The sequence below is a fragment of the Synchiropus splendidus genome, chromosome 6, assembly GCF_027744825.2.
Source record: "Synchiropus splendidus isolate RoL2022-P1 chromosome 6, RoL_Sspl_1.0, whole genome shotgun sequence".
Taxonomy (NCBI): Eukaryota; Metazoa; Chordata; class Actinopteri; order Syngnathiformes; family Callionymidae; genus Synchiropus; species Synchiropus splendidus.
The window spans coordinates 3148734-3168137 of NC_071339.1; the positions used below are offsets into that span (position 1 = coordinate 3148734).

Below are 19404 nucleotides of genomic sequence, written 5' to 3' on the forward strand. Positions count from 1 at the left end.
TTTTCTGGCCCATGATTTCCAATTCTCCAATAAATATCAACATTTTGTCTCTGTATCTTCGCTCGCCCTGTTGTTTACATGGTCCATCAGTGGCAGCCAAGTCATGTTTTCATACTGAAAAAAACAGAAGTCGTTTTTTGAGTTGAGTTTGAGCCATGTCGTCGTTGGACCAATTTGGGGGAAAAAAAGTGCATTTACTCAATTTCTTGGCTTTTCTTGACGTTCACATGGTCCAAGGCTGGCAGACAAGTCGTTTGTGAGTCATTTTGAGTGTTTTGTGGATGGGTGGGGGTGGGGTGTTACATCATTGTGTTCACGATGCACAGTGTGACTCAGTAGTATATGTTATTTTTAAACACGTCTCTGTTTGAGTCTGCATAAATAGCCACAAAATGCAATGGTGTTTCCCATGTTTATTGCAGGACAAGAGGATCAGTCCCCTACTGAACATCATACAGCCAACAGGTTGGATGGAAAAGGAAAACCTACTGGCCACATGGTGGCGCTAAAACAGTCGCACACGATGAGATGGGATGAGAGGGTTGATGAATATCAGAGAGACATAAGAGAGAGAGAGATAATCTTTCAGGGGACTAGACGGTAATAACATCTATACATCAGCGTGTTCCCAACTTAAAACCAACAGCTTGTGGCAAAACAACCTTCAGTTGAGAGCTACTTTTATTAGATGCAAGTTAATGTGAAACTCAAGTGTAAATGTGGACGGCATTTACAGTAAAAACAACTTTATTCCTGGCAATCTGACCACCATTATCCCTTTATACAACTTTTCCCAACAACATTTTAAACCAAAAGAATACATAACAATATCATATCTTCTCGCAGCAGGTCCTGTTTACACATCATGAAAAACATCATCAGTCAATGCAATATTTAGTGTTCCTAGTCTCAACTCATTTAAATATCTTTCCTTTGCCTGGATGCAACTGTCTTTTGCCAAGGAACGGGGAACAGTCCCCGCCCATAACCAAGAGACGTCTGTGCTTCCTGACTGAGTAGAAAGTGCATCACAGCCGATGAGTTTGGTGGGACAGTCTCCTCACGCTGATGAAGAAGAGCTGTGCTGGAAGTAAAACCTCCATAAATCTAGCATCGACGTGCTGCAGCAGCAGCAGCTTATTCCAAATCATCACCGCGGGGAGAGCAGCGAAAAACCTCAAATGAAAGCAAATGGCACGGAGGAGTAAGCCAAACAGAAGGGTGAAAAATGAAAACATAAATCAGTGCAGAGGTAAACGGCTGCGCCGTGACTATTATTCATAAACAATAACGTGAGAATTAAAAGAGCAGCCGCTCCTTAAATCTGTCAGGATTCCTTTCACCTGGTTTAATGGACCACAGTGGCAGTTTGGCCACACCTCATGGGATAAAAGTGGCCAGTGCAACAGACGCCTCAAAACAAAAGGGGGAAACAAAAACAGCTTTCCTGTTAACATCTCCCTCACTCGCTAAAATGTTTCAATTGAATGACAGCTCATTAACATTCATAATTTCAATCAAATGAATGGTCACAGTATTGAATATAACGGCTTTGCAGACGTTTATGAAACGATAAAAGTCCTTGTTTGACGTCATTCGCGACACCTGCTGGCCAGCTGGGGAACTGCACAGAGTGGTCAGCGCTCCTTGCAGAACATGGCCGTTAATAATTGATCAGATGGACTGAAAGCAGAAGCTGCAGCTGGGCCGAAGTGCTCCTGAAGATGAAGCTTCACGTGGACGTCGGGATAGCAGAGAGCTGTTTTTAAACCCAGTGCACAGACGTGACTATGTGGAATGCGCGGGGCATGATGGGAAAGCTTGACCCGGTCGAGAGGGGGCTCAGACCCTTCAGCGGCTGAACCAGGGATGGAAAACATAGCCAGCTAAGATCTGGTTCAGCAACTCCAGGCTGCGCCCAGCGGACCCAGAGCAGTCCTACTGACAACAACTAAATATTTCACGCTGGCAACAGTCTCGGAGAGGATCCTGCAGTTTCCCACTGCCCAAAATGACGTAAAATCAAAGCAGAAAAGTGCGGGGGAAATACAACCCTGATGGGAGGAGTTGACTTTTTAGACATTAAACATTTCCTTGACCTTATTCATGGTCTCCGAGGGAGGAATCTACAGTTAGTTCACTCTGAAGGTGAAGTAGCCCTCGCTTGATCAGAGCTGTCAAGAGCAGCAGCGAAACAACGTGTTTCCTGCAGCGAGTAGGGAAGGAAGAGTGAGGAGAATAAGGATGGAGCGATATGATCACAGCGGAGGACTAAAGAAGTGAAACAGATGTTTCGAAAATTTCCCCTTGCTTCTGTCTCCCACGGAAAGTCTGTTTATACCTCCATTTGCCTCCTGGTGCTCCACTCGCTAGGACTCGGCCTCGATTCTGTGCGCTGGTGAAGCAACAACAACAAAGATTTGTGGAGGAAAGCACAAACACATTCACGCTTTAGCAAGTCGAGACAAGCGAGCTCACATTGCTTGGGTATCCGTAGCGGTTCGGTGTCTGCAGATATGACTTGGTGCATCACACCTCTGAACTGGTACAGCAGTTTCAGGCTCTTGTCTTCGCCAACACAGGGATCGTAGAAGCCGGGCAACCCAGCCTGCATGAGAGGGAACAACACATGGTTGTTTTGACTTCTGATTTCACTCCACACACACACACAAGATCTCGCACCTTAGACGCCTCGGTCAGGATGAGTTTGGAGTCCTTGACGAGGCACTGAAGAGGGACGGTGACGTCAATGACTTTGGCTTTCTCCTGCTTCTGGGTGGCGTCGGACACAAACTTCCCATACCAGGCATTCAAGATGATCAGACCTGGACACAGCCAGAGAGAGGCCATACTGAAGATATGACTGACAACGTCCTGTTCTTCATAAACCTCACGTTGCAAACTCCAAGATTATAAACTTTAAGCTGCTTAAATGTCATTAGCTTCCAGTTTACAAAGATGTAATAATGACTGACTGAAGATTAAATACACATTTACTCTTGGTGCTGAACATACCTGCAGATTTACAAGTCTCAGACGGTGTCGAGAGGATTTGTTATGACCTGACGCAGTGCAGAATTCACAACATAGCCTCACTTTTTTAAATGTGTATTCATTTCATTTTTTAAACTAAGGCTGAATTTGATAAATAAATAAATTAATTAAGGCAAGACATGAAGAAAAACATCAATACTTTTGCTGATGAATTCCACAATTTCAAAATCTATTGACCTTTTGACCTGAACATGTTTTGGCTATTTGCAAGACTTTCTTGTGAGAAAAATAAACATAGTTGTTGAACCACAAATGACGTTTACACAAATGAACAGTTTTTATCAAGTGGACATGATTATATGATGCGGCAGCATCACCATAAACAGCAAAAATATATGATAATGAACTTCTCATGTTAATCATATCTCATGTTATCTGTGCTGTCAATAGTCAACTAAAGCTGAGTTAACTCGCGATTAATGGCAAATGAATCACATATTTTGTATCTGTTCTAGATGTAACTTAAAGGAAGATGGTGTCAGCACAACATTGGCCAATACTGCTTTCCGGATGCAAACATTTGTTGACCAACATAACATTCTTAAGAATAACCTCCGCACTGGGGAAGCTCAACAACATGCTAACAGTTGAGAGTTAGCTCAGCTTCAGTGCGATCGAAAAAAAACCTTCACTGACAGCGCAAGCTTCTATATTGCTAAACAGTATCATAATTTAAAAACCAAGATATGAATAAAGTCAGACTTTAATTGTCTCCAAATTACTATAGCGCAGTAAATAAAACAACTAAACACCCCACAAAAACTTGAATTGGTTGCGGGTAAATATAATTCCAGTGACAAAATAAATAAATAAACAAAGTTTATTTTGTTGACATGAGCGTCGACTCTGCAACAGTGAACGTGACATCCATTCGAAGTCGATGCTTACTTTATAAAAAGTGCACGGCAGGGGTTTTAATGAGCTCCACATCGGGGTATGCACCACCCTGGCTGTCTGCAAACTACTTCAACATTTTGACTCCCACTGGTGTAAAGTCTGAGAAGGATTCCTCACCCATCTTGGATTCTTCTGCTTCTATGATTCTTCTCACAGACTCTTGCATCAGCAGAACCTGCCGAGGAGCCGGGGGAGGAGATGACAGTACAGGATATAAGATTTGGGGGAGAAGCTAAACCTCGACACAATGATCTCACACACAATGTGCGAGCGTGTGTTTGCAGACTCACAGCGGACTCAGCCTCCTGCTTCTTCTTAGCAATGTCTGTTGCAGAGCTCTTCCGCTGCAACTCAAGATCTCTGAGAAGCAGACGGATGAAAATAATCCACAAGATCACGATTTAAAGTTAATGATGTATTCCACTGTGACGCGAACAACATTTCCCATCGCTGACACCAAGACAGCGAAGGTACTCACTGTTCTTTTTGTGCTTTCGTGTACGGGATGATGATCAGCTTGTGGACTGCCAAGTAGATAAGCAGCGGCCCCACTGTGGCGTAGAAGACGGCACTGGGCAGCACATGGTCCGTGAGGTGGACTGGAAACAGATATGTCTGACTGGCACGGGCCAACCTGCAGGGAAGGCCAAACACACGCGCCATTACCTCATGGAATGACACTGCAGAATGGCTCACACACACACGTGACAGTGGTCAGTACTTGATCTTGAGGGTGACTCCCTGAGGGACACCGACGCTGACAGTAGCTGACAGGACACTGTGTCGACTGATCTTCCGCTCTGCTCCATATTCCACCACAGTGCCAAACCAGCCCGTCCTGAAAATAGACAAAAACATGAGCTTGGGTGAGCACAATTTAAAATGAAAACTGCAGTTCCAGTGGGGAGTTCCGGTCCGTATTTACAACAACCTCCTAGGCTGTGGACAGCTGACAAAACACAGTTAGCATAGTGCAATATCCTCATTGGATCAGTGATTTCATGAACCAGGGGCAGGCTCCAGGGCCGCATCCCAGATGAACACAACTAACACACCTCACATGGCTGAGTTCATAACAACACACTTGTATTCATGTACATAATATTGCACTGTATTATCCCCTGAAAATGATGGCTCTCATCAACAAATATTACAATACATTGCTGAACTTAGAGTATCGTACCACAATGCATCGTATCACCACTTCTGCATCGGGACATGCTAACACACAGCCCTAACCTCGACTGGAGAAACCTAGCTGGCGTCCTTAATCCCGACCTCTTTGTCTCTGCCAAACCACCTGACTATTGATGAGGGTATAAAGTTCAAACAGCAAATCTTACATCGGCTTCACCAGGACAGGACAGAGTCCTGACTGAAGACAGTGTCAGTCAGTGCGACTCCATCAGTTTCACTGTTGCACTCATACCAACACTACACTTATTATAGTTTGACTGTTTTCTTTTCATAAATTGATTGGTGCTCCACTTGAATCTCGAAGATACATTACAGAATCTTTGAATCCTGAATCCTCCCTCACGCTTGAACTAGATCCCTAGATCCTTGTATTGCTAACCCCGGTGGACTGATTCAAGATTGAGAGCTCCAACCTGTGCATACTCAGACCATTCACTGAAAATGTACTATAAAACAGTGAGATGACAAAACAATCCACAGTTAAAGACACTTACTTAAGCGAGCCTTTAACTTTTGTTTGGTCTTCATCCTGGAACTTGTACTGGTAACTTGTCATCAGGTAGGAGTGAGGCACACCTAACTGAAATGTATGTTGTTATATCGGAGTTATAGAAGATGAAATGCAAGAGTTTTAAGTTCAGGGTTGCACCTGCACTGCTAGAGTAAAGTGGCTGGTCTTGGTGTCCCGCACCAAGCTGGTAGTCATGGCACTATTGGGTCCCCAACGCCACTGAAGATACCCCATCGTGTTCTGACCCAGATGGCGTGCCGTCATTAGTGAACAGCTTGGTCGCAAACCACGAGGAGAAAACTGCAAACCACACTGGGCTGTGAGGAAACTGTGACCAGAGCACATGAAAATCGCACATTAAATCTGATCAGGCTGGGACACATTTCATCTAAATTCACAACTTACCACCGAGGAGTGAGATTCCGAAACATTTTTAACCCGATTAGTGGTCCCAATATATCACCAGCCCCTAACTCCACCTGCACAGAGGAGACATGAGATCAACACTGGAAACCCAGAATTGGACTCCAGTAGCTGTAGAACTTGAGGGGGGGGGGGGGGGGGATCTTACTAGGGTTGTTGTGGTGAGAGCATAAAATGATGCGGTTAATCTGCTCTGAACAATTATTAGTCATTAAAAATATGCCACATAGCAGCCTGAGTAATGACTCGCCCTTCAGACATGGCAGACAGTGGACCTGCACCTGTCCCAAACCTCCTCACAAAAGCACCATTGTAATGATGTGACCAGACATTTAGTGACGATCAATTTAAAATGGCTGATCTGCACATTAAGAAGTGGAGCTTAGTAGTCTGCTAATTCACCTCGCCCCAGCCCTTTGCTGAGGTGACCCTGCGCACGGTCATGTTAATGTTGCCTCCTCCAGTGCCATTATGCGTGGAAAGTGAGCCAGACAGCACTGCTGTGTCAGAGTTTGTCAAAGGAGCCTGCAGGAGGGGAGAGAGCGTTTTCAGTTCAATAAACAAAGCGTGTCTGATCGTGGTAATAACAGCCACAGTCCTGATCGTTCCTACCTCGATGGACTGGGAAATGTGCATCTTGTTGATTTCGATATGAGGGAATCCTCCACCAGGCATTTCCTCAAAGTCTTCATCATATCTGTCAAAAAGGTCGGTGGCATCCACACCCACGCTGATGGTTCCCTGAGTGTTCAGAGCAGGATGGTAAGTATCTAAAGCCGACACAGTGAGCAGGGTAATAAACCGTCCTGATAATGACTGTATGACAATAAAAGAGAGGAATGTGATGCAATTTCAAGAACCTTGGGGTTTGTTCTCTGCTGCAGTCTCCTCTCTTCTCTTTCTCTTTGCAGGCGCTCATACTCTTCCCTAATTTCAGCCGGCGTTCTCTTTCTCTCCACCACCTTCACGGGAATTAAGATAACAATTAATGGAAGTGCCTGCCATCCATTAAAAGCACAATGAAATAGGATAGAAATCACACACACCTCCCAGCCCTCCACTTCCAATCCCTTTTTCCCAAAAATGTCGTAGATGGCTCTGGAATGAGCATCACTCAGGACTGAAAGAAATGACCGTTTAGTTGGTGTCACGTAGAACGTGATGATGATCGAGTTGCACACCTTCATAGGCTCGGTGCACCTGGTTAAACAACTGCTCTGCCTGAATCTTCAGCTCAGGGTCCCTGTGTTTATCAGGGTGATACAGCATACACAGTCTCCGATAAGAAGCCTTCAGTTCCTCTACAGTCGCCTGAAATCAAAAACAGGGCATTGTCATGTAATGAAACTAAAAATTCAGATTTGAGACCGGAATCTTGTATAAACCGGGCATGTGGTGAGGACACTTGTGTTGAAGCAGTTCCATCTCCTCAACATGAATCAGCCTTTGATTCGGTAGAAGACTGATGCATACACTTTATCCAGGGATGCGAAGTGCAGTTGGAAAAGATACAACACCATTTTCACCTCTACACATTTTAGTTCTGTTAAGAACATACGTTTAGGAAATACGTATTGCTCCAAAGATGCTGCCAGAGGCGAGAACATCACTTCAACTACTATCGAGAAATCTTTGAATGCATGCCTCTGCCAGTCACAGAGCAAACCTTCTTTTATGTATGTAAACAGTTCGGTCAGCTGTCGGAGGCACCGACGCGCTCCGCCGGTCTGAGCTTCGGGATGCAAGTCAGGACCGTTACTTGCAGAAGGAGAGATGCAACGACTGAGGGCAACCACTTCACCCACAGCAGAGCCAGTCGACACTAGGACCCACTCACCCATATGCCGCTTTAGTATTTGGAATCATGAACACACACCTCTTTCCTGACGTTCAGAAGAGAGTAGTAGTCTTGGTTATTCGGGTCCGAATCATCGTCTAAGGACGCCGCCATGTTTGCGCTGCATAAGGGCCTGCCCCCCTCGCCATCGTTCTCGAATGTGATTGGTCAGAACAGTAAAAGGCGGAAGTTGCGTTCGAGCCGTTAGCTGGCGGGTCCCTGGAATTCGAAGTGGAGTTGCAAGTATTCTTAGTCCTTAGACCATATTTCAACTGATGGGAATGCGTACGTTTATTTCATGCTACTCTCTGTATCATATTTGATCGGTTAAACTTAAAGGTGAAACCAATTTTGAGCCCCAGAACTCAGAACTCTTCATGCAATGACACAGATTTGGTGGCTAATCTACTTGACTGTTGTTGGCAGGTATAACTGTGTCAACACTTCTCAGTGGGACACCAGGCAAGACACTTAAGCAAACACTGACTTCAGATTCCCAGGAGTCAGTCTCCAAAGTCAGAGTGGAGATTTCTCTCCACGGCTGAAGGTCGCCTACATATGCTGACACCACAGCAAAAATACGCATCGATTCCCTGTTCGAGGAACCTTGGTTTACACACTCCTGTCCTTCAAAATCAAAGGCAGGGCAGGGAACTGCTCGAGCCAGGACAGAGGACCACAGCCTCATTGAACAAGTCATGTTGAGACTAGGGAATTTGTAAATGAACTCTCACTGGAATGTTTGAGAAGCTCATGTTAGGTGCCATTACTTTTCCAGACTACATGTTCTATGACAATTGGCGAGTAAAAGGTGGTCCAAGGATGTTAAAACCTCACATTGTTCTTCTAAAACGTTTTTATTTATTTATTATTATTATTAGTAGTAGTAGTAGAATATAGTCATTACATTGTAGTTTAAAGTGCTCCTACATGGTAAATGATCCAACTATATTACCTATTGCTATAATACTTAAGCAAACATCAATGTTATTTTAAGATAGATAGATACTTTATTGATCTCTGAAGAGAAATTCCCATTTCCAGCAGCATGACAGGTGGAAACATAAGAGCAAGTAAAAAAAAAAAAAAAAAAACAATGCTACAATGAGACAGGAAATTAAAATAAATAACAACAGTTCAGCATGTGAATGTGTGTGTGTCACAAACTAAAGTGCACGTGTGTCTTTGGTGTGAGTGTCAAGCCTGTTAGTGAGTGTCAAGAGTGTTAGCCTCATTGTCAAAGTATGTAGAACCTCGTTCAGTGGGTGCCATCATTTGTTGACCTAAAATTAATGTTTTTCCATTGATAAAATATTTAAAACTGCATATTTACTATCATTATCACTAACTGACTTTTTTTTTTACCCATTATTATTCTTTAAAGCTTATACGTGCAGCTTCCGAGAACCTTGTGTTCGGTGCTTGGAGGACAACAAAGCTGGAAAAGATCCACACGATCCCTCAGAGCTTGTCTCTGTCAACCGTGAGGCATTAGCGCAGAGACGCTTCTCTACCCAGTGGAACACACAGGTCCTGCTCAGTGCCAAGGCAAGAAGGTACAGTTTACCAGCTAATAATCGAGTATAGAGGATCTTACATATTCAGAGTTAGACCTATCTTCAACAATATCAAGCAGTGGAATTAATGTTTAGCATGGTGGACAAGATTGAGTGACAGATTTATGTTTTCCCCTCACTGTAACTCATACACAATTCTTACAGAGATATGTTAAAAATCCAAAGCAATTATGGTATGACAAAATAAGATAACAAATATATAAATAGAAATAAAAAAGTAACAGACAAAAATATTGATTAATACTAGATTAAATGAAGAATCACTGAGACAACATTGATTACAATAAGTATGAGTGCACAATTTATTATATAATGAATACTGTTTACTTTACTTAATGAATACTGTTAAATTTTGGAAAAATCTCTAAGATAGTAAATAGGATCAGTAATACCAACATCAACTAGAATTCTGTTCTCTGAGAGTCTACATCTCCATCAAGCATCGTGATGGCTTTTATTTTGTATACATCATTAGATGCCATTTGAAATGTCACCATATCATTAATACTGAAATTCTATTTATCTTGATGGTACAGCAGGTGGCAGTGCTCATTAGATTAGATTAGATTAGATTAGATTAGATTCTGCCCACAGACAGACAAGCCAGGTAAACGCCGGTAAGAACATGACCTCCGTGGTAAGTGAGTAGCCACTCCATTTCTTGTTTTATTCATGTAAATATGATCCGTTTTGTTTGAAGGTGAGGTGCCAGAATTTGCCCAGTGTAGTTTCCAACTCTCATCAGGCTCTCTCTGTTCTTGCTTATCCAAATATCTCATTCTCATTATCACATATGAATACACTTTTTTTTCCATCAGCAGCGTTGTACGTGCATTACCTAAAACGATCGATGTGATTGATTGAGAAATGTGTTAAGGTATCTTGTTCAAACCGCACCAGAACGCTGACCCGCCATCACTTTCACTTCAACGAGAGAATGCAGCGGGGGCGCGCGCCTGGCCTGTGTAGGCGCGTGCGGAGCTGTCCTTTCAGCACCACGAGCTTCAGCACCTCGACCAATGACAGCTCCGCTCCGGCCCACGCGCTCCTCACACGTCACTCAGACACATTCTTTCATCCGAATTCAAGGAGAAATCGGAATAGATGGAGGGACGGTTGTTCGGTGGCTCTGACGCCGCAGCAGTGAGGGAGTGAGTGAATACATTCAGGGGCTGTCGGTGTGTGTGTGTGTGTGTTCGGGAGATGGTGAACACGATGATGATGATGCTGCTGTAGGGAGGCTGTCAAGGTGTCCTCGAATACAGACGTCGTCCAGTGACGTGATAGCAGCGGGAGGGAGGGCGAGTGGGCGGGGCTTAACGATAGACGCGAGAGTTAAAAAAGTCCCCATCACAGATCTCCGCCGTCACTTCTCAGCGCTTCCACCAATCGCATGCCAGGACACAGCAGGCTCGCCCCCCCACCCCTTCATCTCGACTCCGCCCCCCTCCTTGAGCTGTCCTCTCCGTGCACGCGCGTGCTCACCCCCTCCTCCCGCTACCACCACTAGGTCGAGTCGAGGAGGAGGAGGAGGAAGAGGAGGAGGGATGAGGCGCGCGGCGGAGGGGAAATGGCTGCCGAAAACAAGCCGGAAGGTAAGACAGTAATAACGCTTTTTGTTCGAGGTGCCAAGTCCCACGACTCGGGCTTCAGGTAAGGCTTTAAGAGCGACCGAGAGACGGTGAATGAGAGGGCGAGAGCGGCGGGGGTTTTCCCTTTTTTTTCCGTCAGTCCGTCCCGCAAACACGGATGCTGGTGCTGAAGCAGCTGAGCTCGGTTCACCGACAGTGGATAAATAACGACAGCAGAGTTGTCCCCTCAGATGTTACACGTTAAATCCTTGTTTTTCAGCGCCCTGTGCGTGTCAGCGTCCCCCCATCTCCGCGGAGCCAGTTTATGGTTAACATGAAAGGGATCGAGATGAGAGGGAAGAGGAGGTTCACGCTGAAGGAATTCAGATGTGTGTGTTTATGTCTCTGATCAGCTCCGAAAGCGTGAAAAAGACGATGCTCCTGACACGCGTACAATCATGTCTATTTTCGTATTGGCGTGAATTTCATTTGTGATTGCTGAGAGCATGAAGGTGAGATTCTGGATGCATTTAGGTTGAAGAAGGGGGTGGAGTGTATGTGTGTCAGTTTTAGGTCATATCATCTGTGAATCTGCCTTATATTTTCCTACCTTCAACCGCGATCGTCAGCGCGTCGTCCTCATGCAGCAACTGTTTAATGTCATGTTATATACCAGTGCATCAATTATTGAATGAAATGACCATGCCAGGATGGGTTTTTTTTCTAGTGGATTCATTCATTCACATTAGATTTAGGAGGAGCTTTGGGTTCGTGTCAGAATGCCTCATAAACGTAAGATAATTCATTAAAAAAAGATCATTAGTAGACCCATTGCGAATTCTTTCCAGGTCAAAATATTGTGTACATTTTTTATTCAAATCCAAATTTAAATTTAGCTAGTTTATTTGAGAAGTCTGGACTTGGTAATAAACCATTTCTTTCTGGACAAACTGACGCCAAAGTCTTGGGGCGATGTCAGCAGTGGGACACCGGGGGGAGATAGGGGAGCGTTCGTGCATGTGGTAGAACGTGTCCCACCCCCCCTCATGAGACACATCAGACTATGGTGCTTTAAGGAGAGCTGACGTAGATTTCTTTATTTTTAAATAACAAGGATAGTGAGCAAACTCAAACTCTCACTGTGTGAGACAGTAGAATTGTTTTGTAGCTATCTATCAAAAGTCTTTGCTTTAATTAGAGTCTCCATCGCAAGGGAGTCTAACATAACATGTATTAATTATACATCACATCCACGATTGCTTTATAATAATTATGATTGAAAGTCTTTTCTCTAGCGTTAGTGATTAGTGTTTGTTCGACTCGCATCAAATCGAAATCAGCTGTTTTAAAAGCGCTCTCCACTAGAGAGCGATGCTGAGAAGCATTCACAGGGGCAATTTCACAGAGCTTGAACTGCACTGTAGATATCATGTATTTGTGAAGAATATTTACAAGCTCAACGCTGCAAGTCGGACTTGCATGCGTGCAAGTGAGTGTAATGCTGTTGCCAGAGGCAAAGTGAAGGCCGTGCGTTGAGAGTCCCATTGCGTGAAAAGAACTTTAAATGAGACACAAGGCCCATAGGCAGATCAGCAGGCACTGTACCACATTAATATAAAAGCATCCCCTTGACCGTCATTATTGTGCCCACACACTGACACAGGCATCTATATGAGGGAGTTCTTCATATAGAGAGGATCTATTCAATTTGTAGCCTTGGCTAAGTTGAAAGACGCTCAGCCGAGCAGCTCTTGGTGTCCTTTGGCATGTGTGTGGTGCCGAGTAGCACCAGCAAGCATGAAAACAACATTCACCATATAGTGTAGAAGACCATCTCTCTATTCACTGGTTGGTCTTTGTATCATAGCAACAGTGGTCAGGGAAACAGAGAAATGATGAGGGTTACGAGAAACTAAAGCCGGGCACAAGTTAGTCACACACAGAGGCAAGGGTTTCTACTGTGGCCAATCGATAGGCACAGACAATCTAAGTCGCTGGATCATGAAATGAAAGAGTCCACATGCATATCACCTTGAAATAAAGGGGTTAACAGATACGCTGAGCAACTCTAATGGAAACAGTCAGATGCGTCACCTTAATATGTCCTTCTCTCTTTTTCCTGTGTTTCCTTTTTTTTAGGACTGAAGAAGATAAGAAATCCAGAACGAATGGTCAGAATTGCTGTTGGTTACACCGGACACACCCCTCCCAAGAGTGATGACACTGACGCTAACAGTAAGAGACACACAAACACTCCTCACACTGCTTCTGACGGCATGTGTGCGTCTGCTTTTGCGAGGGTGTTTAAGTGCAGCACGGACATTGGTCTGAAGCACTGGGTAACTCTGGGAGCAAGTATAAAAGCCTTCTGGCAGAATGATGTGATGCGGGAACTGAGGTCTCCTTCTCATCTGCTTTGTTAAAGATCACACTTACACACACACACACGCACAAAACAAACACACACTCTATCTCTGTCTCTCTGAGATGTCATTCTAATTCAGCTCTGTAACACATCATGCTTATTCATGCATGCCAGTACAGTATTAGCAAGCACACACACACACACAAGCAGTTCACTGCCATCGGAAGTAAAGGCAACGCTTATGTTTGCTATCAGTAGTTTTATTGTCAGACCTAATCTGTACACATGGCATTATGCATCTGTAATCCTTAATGGGTCGGGTTAAACCAGCAGCGAGATGGAGTGTGTAATCTGGGGTCACAGCGTGTAAGTGTGTTATGGCCGCGCGCGTGGGACCGCAGTGGAGCGTAAGCGGGACTATCGAGGCAATGATTGCAATGATTGACTATTGATTTCCAAGGACACAGCGCAGATGAATGTGTGTGTGTCACGGTGTGTTTGTATGTTAATGAGACAAATTGAGGAAACATAGACGGATGTTAAGAGGAGCACTGAGTTTTTAAAAGGGGACGAAGAGCACGCACTCACACACTCCAAAGATGCCGGAGTCTCATTATACCTGCCTCCAAAGCCTCTGAGCCCAGTCAGATGAGTAAGAACAAGAAAAGCATGTAAATCTCCATAGAAGACGAGAACAGAAAGTTCTGTTTGGGATGGCTGTTTAATATGGGCTGAGACATCCAGGGCCTATCCATGACTCCTATCTGTGCTCTCCTCCCAGCTGGAGGATTACTGGAGGAAAAGTTTATCAGCAGAATGATAAAATTAGCATGCATGCCCATCTCTCTGTCCCTCCGCCCCCGATCTCTCTCTCTCTCTCTCTTTCTTCCGTCACTCCCTCACTCTTTCCACACTCATGCAATGCTCCCCCGTCCCCCCCCCCCTTGCCTCCTTCACTCCCTTCCATCTCTCTATCTAGCTGCCGCGCAATGGACCCTATTCTCTGTCACATTAATTTCATCCCGAAAAATGGGGGAAAAATGTGAAAATTTCCCCTGACGCCTCCTAATATCGGTGGGGGCAGAGTTAAGAGTTGCGTTTGCATGTTCTCTCTCTTTACCGAGAGGAGCTTTATAATTAACTGACAGCTATCTCACAAGGGTATTGGCTTGTTTCTGTGTTAAATATGGAGATGACAGTTTTATGAGGTAAAACACTCATGTATCTTAGGCCCTCTTCTGTGTAATTCCTGTTCCAAATGATGGTATTTGATGGGTTACTAAAGCAATGCTTCACTTTGAGATGAATGCTTTTACTTTTTAGCTGGCACACCTTGATATGAATTAATGAGCCATCAGTTTTTGCATTAGTATTCCAGTCTCTCTTTAGAGCCATTATTCAGTAGATTAGCAAGTGAATGAATGATCCATGAGTAGCCAGTTCTGGAGGTGTAGAGACATAAAGCAAATGAAACATTTTTTTTACAAGGCCCTACATGAAGAAGTACAGCCAATCATATATTTAATGGGTAATTTGTTGCCTGCTTGTAAGAAATCACATACTTTCGTTTTCCTCATTATGTCCAGCTCTGAGACTTCCATGCTGCTTTATGAGCGAGACATACATTATGCACCACCAAAGGAAGGTAACATCCTTACCAGAGTCCAGAACCCCTTTGGCTAACTCTTTCAATGCAATGAGGCGCCAGCGCCGTTGGGCGAAACCGATAGATAACTGACCTCATCGCTCTATCTGTTTATATTATCTGTTTAATAGCAAATGGTGAACATATCCAGAGCTCAGCTCTTTTTGTTCAGAACAATACAATGTATGTATATCAACTCCTGATGCCAAGATTGTCTAATCTCAAAAAAGTCAGGCATCCTTTGAGTCTCCAAATTTGTCAACCATGATCCTCACATGTCTCCATGAAGACATAACCAAAAATCATACACATTGATTCCTTCCACCACTGCCATAACACACAAACTCCCATTTCCTCTACATCACAAATGTCATGTCTAATAAGAAACTAACCTTGCATGAACAGAAATTTTCTCTAAAACCTTTGGCTCTTAAAGCATTGTCGGTCTGGTTAAGGGACTGATGCCTAGGATTTGCTTCATTTGTTGCAGTGTATTATGGCGGAAGTGTGTCTGCTTATTATTAAATTAAACTGACCAGCCATTACGGCGACCACAACAGTACTTGAGTTGACTACCAGTGGTTGTCTTACACCCCTTACCCTACACGGCAAAACATGGCAACAACTATTTATGTCAATCTGTTTTACACGGCTCAATAACGGAGCCCACACACCCACTACACACCCTCAACAACCCACAATTAACATTGAACACTGATGCTCAAGTCAGAAGAAAGGCCAGATATCGCAAAATATTAATAATTCACCAAAATCGGTTAAAGATGGGACTCGTCTCTGACACAGGGAAAACAAGAGAAAAGGGCTGGCGCTGGAGCACCACTAGGGGGCTATTTGTGCACGTCTCATTGCATCAGGAATGTTTTTTTTTTACAGCTCGACTACTGACCACTACCAACCACATTTTTCCTCATGTCTTGAGTTGTTATCTCATATTAAACCAACAGCATTTATCACAGTTTCTGTACATTGATGATCATGATTTAATGCAAGCAAAAAAAGCAAGCTGTCAGTGGGAATTGTGTGACTCTCCTTTCATAGATCATTTTTCCTGATGTCTTCGGATGCTCTTTTTGCTGGATGGACAGAAGGAGACTTTAGAGACTTTACACTTTTCTTGAATGTCCTGCCATTCTACTGCTCCCCAGAGAGTCATTTTGAACAGATGGGAGGTAATTGCGACAGAACTCTGGTTGAATGTTTTTTAAACAGCGATGCATTTTCTAGTTGTTAGAATTACAAGACACAACTCTTCTGGGTATAAAGATATCAGCATTCAGAGTTTGGGATGGCCTCCACCACGGAGGTGCGTTTCAAAGGGATTTGTGGCCCAAGGTCACTGGTGGAAAAAAGTCACACTGGGACAAATACGGTGGTGCGTGTTCTTTGATCAGCGACAGGGCGTGTTCCTGTTTGCATGTCAAAGTGTGCATGCATGATTTGTGAGTGCACTTGCGCATGTGCGCCGGCGCTGTTTGATGTGGTGGTTGTGGTACATTTCAAAGGGGAGGCTGTGATGAGAATTCTTCAGAACAGCTGCAGGAGGGGGCTTCAGCCAGCAGAGGTGGGGTTTAGACGCCGATTGGCATTCATAGCAGAGGCAGGGGTTGTGCTAAAAAAGAAATTAGGCTTTAACTAAGCTGCGCCATTCAGCTGTTCAACTAAGCTGCAGCACCGTTCAGCTGTTTGAAATTCTGTCTTCTCAGGCCTTCTATTAATAAATGCATAATTGATTAGGGGGAGCATACGTGCCTGGACACACATTGACACAAACACAGACACACTCAGACACCTACCGAGGGCTGGCTGCCCTTACCTCAGTACTTTGTCTTGTCATTTTCACTTTGCACATCTTTGCTGTCACCTGATTAATTTCTTTTTTTCCTCATTGACTGTCTCACTCGGTCTCCTGCTATGACCCCACACCCCTTGCTTCTTTTTTTCTCCTGGTATTCTGCGTGCCCGCAGGTTAGCGATAATTTCTGCCTCCCCAGGGGAGTCATAAATGGACCCCCTCCACTCAAACGCTTATCAATAACCTTTGAGTGCCTGCTCTCTTTGACTTCCGAGCAGCTTACTGGTTGGAGTTGGTTGAAGTATGATTATCTTCAACAGCCTATCAGCTGTTGGGTTGCGGCGGTGGGGAATACATAAGCAGCTTCAAAATCAATTACCTGACCATTTCATCCTATTCTCAGTGAGAGAACTGCGAAGTTTCTGAGTCAGAGTGGATTTGCTATCTTTCCAACTAACCCCAGGTCTCATACCTATTTCTTAAAAATGATAAAGGTTGGAAAGTGCGTGGCATACTCATACGATACTTTAAACATTGGAAAAGAGCCATCAGGGCAAGTGACCTCTGTAGCAGGAGTGCGCCCGCAGCCATGTCCGGTGTGTGTTTAAGTCCAGTGCATGAAATGCATATAGAGCTTGTTTCTTTGTCTATACAAGGCTGCCTTTCAGAGTGAGAGCATTTAAAAATCTCTTGTTCCTTCCATAACCTGTATGCCCTGTGGTCCCTGGATAGTGACGTAAAGACGAGACACAGAATGGAGAGTCCTTTAATGTGTATTTTCTCCTAATCAGCCATTATGGCAACTTCATTTGGAGCAGGACCACAAGTGAATGAACGGCTCTAATCAGCTGTCTGCCATTTCCCATCCTGCGATATCTAACAATCAAAGACTTTAAAAAGGTAATGTTCTGCAAGCAAAGAACTTCTTTTAAATGGCAGACTGCAAAATAAGCTTGAACTCCACAGATTCTTTTCAACAGAAGGCAGACAGAACTTGAACAATGCTGCGATTGGCTTACATCAGGTCTGAACTGCTCGAGGCTTCAGACCTTTTTCACTAATGAAGTTATAGACACAAACCATGTCTGTAAGCAGCAGATGTTCTGACACCATTACATTGTACTTAAAACTATTTTTAGCGGTAGATTTAGCACGCAAGTGAGTCATTTGGTGTATGTGGGATCAAAATAAACCTCTGCTCTTGTGCTGATTGTTATGTGGCAGAATGTGTCTTCGAGGGCTCATTGGACGACAGTGCTGGTCTGTTTGCTACTACTTAGTTAACCCTGATATCAGGTGCCGCCAGCTAGTGTAACCTTTAAAGCAGTCCCTACACAGCTGTAGAGCAACGGTGTTTCTACAATGTTTCTGCAATGAATACAAATTGCAGTTGGAGCCCTTTTCATTTACAGCTGGAAAATGACATTTATTGATCAGCACGTGGAAACATTAAGTGGAAGGATGGAGTTACTATCGATGCACTGGGAATACCTGGTCACAGGGCTAAATAAAATATTATATAAGATAAGGTTTGTGTACTAATTGGATCCTGGAATAGTAAAAAAGAGAGAGAGAAAGGAGATTTTGCAACAGAAATACCGGATAATCCAAGTGCTGCAAGTGGAGTGGTGCCTTGTTTATTGTTCCTTTATGTAATCATCTCGTGTTAAAACACAATTTGACTGGTATCGGGGCTTTTGCAGACATGCTCCACAAACTCCCCAAAGAAAATGTTTCCCCTCATCTGAGCTCCATTACCAAACTCTCTGCAAGACTGTGGGGAGTGTGTTGCTTTTAAAGGGGATAATAGATGCCCATGTGATTGATCATTGCCAACACCAAATGCACTTATAAAGTAAGTTAATGGACTGGGTCCAACTCTGTCTAGATGTGGGGCTGTGGGCTCAGGTGTCCCATGCACCGTGACATGCAATTCTTGCTCTTCTGGACATACATTATTCAACTCAACTGTTGCTATTATTAGTTATGGGCTATAAACAAAGTAGAATCATGGGACTACTATCGTGGAGTGTGTTTTGTCGTGACCAAATGCTTGCTGAAATATCTACGCATAAAAAATTCTTCTTCATTTTTGCGCCATCTGCATGTCAAAAAACAAATAAATAATATTAACTTTCCCGCTTGTCTCATCATTTATCTTCCTTTCTCGTTCCCCCCCTGCCACAGATGAGCCGGGCCAGTTGAAAATCTACCTTCCTAAGAAGTTACTAGAGTGTCTCCCCAAATGCTCTTCTCTGCCCAAGGAACGCCATCGCTGGAACACCAACGAGGTGAGAATGAAACACACTCGAGATGGGAAAATGCGTGACAGTGAGATGAACTCAGTGTTTTCTGCTGGTGACTCATCTTCAGCTAATGTCACATTGAGAGCTGAGGAGGAGGTAAACAAACACGAGGGCAGCTTTTTTTTATTATTGGATTCTAAATCAGTGACACAAGGAAAGTAAAACTCTAAAAACAAAAAGTGTACATTCTATTTGCAATGTTGTCGTC

General features: G+C 43.9%; 2 protein-coding genes across 5 annotated transcripts in view; one reads left to right on the forward strand and one right to left on the reverse strand.

Moving 5' to 3' along the window:
- Nucleotides 1-406: 406 nt before the first annotated feature.
- Nucleotides 407-8094, reverse strand: LOC128760058 (dnaJ homolog subfamily C member 11-like). The gene is made up of 16 exons (XM_053867007.1): nt 7959-8094; nt 7264-7393; nt 7129-7202; nt 6943-7044; nt 6695-6823; nt 6485-6607; nt 6065-6138; nt 5798-5987; nt 5643-5728; nt 4673-4789; nt 4430-4585; nt 4242-4311; nt 4069-4126; nt 2683-2825; nt 2479-2608; nt 407-2395 (listed from the first exon to the last, which is right to left on the reverse strand). Exons 1-16 carry the CDS (start codon nt 8031-8033, stop codon nt 2370-2372), a joined length of 1683 nt encoding a protein of 560 aa, XP_053722982.1. The 5' UTR covers nt 8034-8094; the 3' UTR covers nt 407-2369.
- Nucleotides 8095-10943: 2849 nt separating this feature from the next.
- The window catches only part of LOC128760059 (calmodulin-binding transcription activator 1-like), a 47582-nt gene continuing 39121 nt past the window's right edge, over nt 10944-19404 (forward strand). For all 4 annotated transcript variants that reach the window (XM_053867009.1, XM_053867008.1, XM_053867011.1 and 1 more), the window contains exons 1-3: nt 10944-11091; nt 13207-13302; nt 19078-19181. In XM_053867009.1, coding sequence (XP_053722984.1) covers nt 11067-11091; nt 13207-13302; nt 19078-19181 — 225 coding nt within the window. In that variant the 5' untranslated portion in view covers nt 10944-11066. The remainder of the gene's footprint in view (nt 11092-13206; nt 13303-19077; nt 19182-19404) is intronic.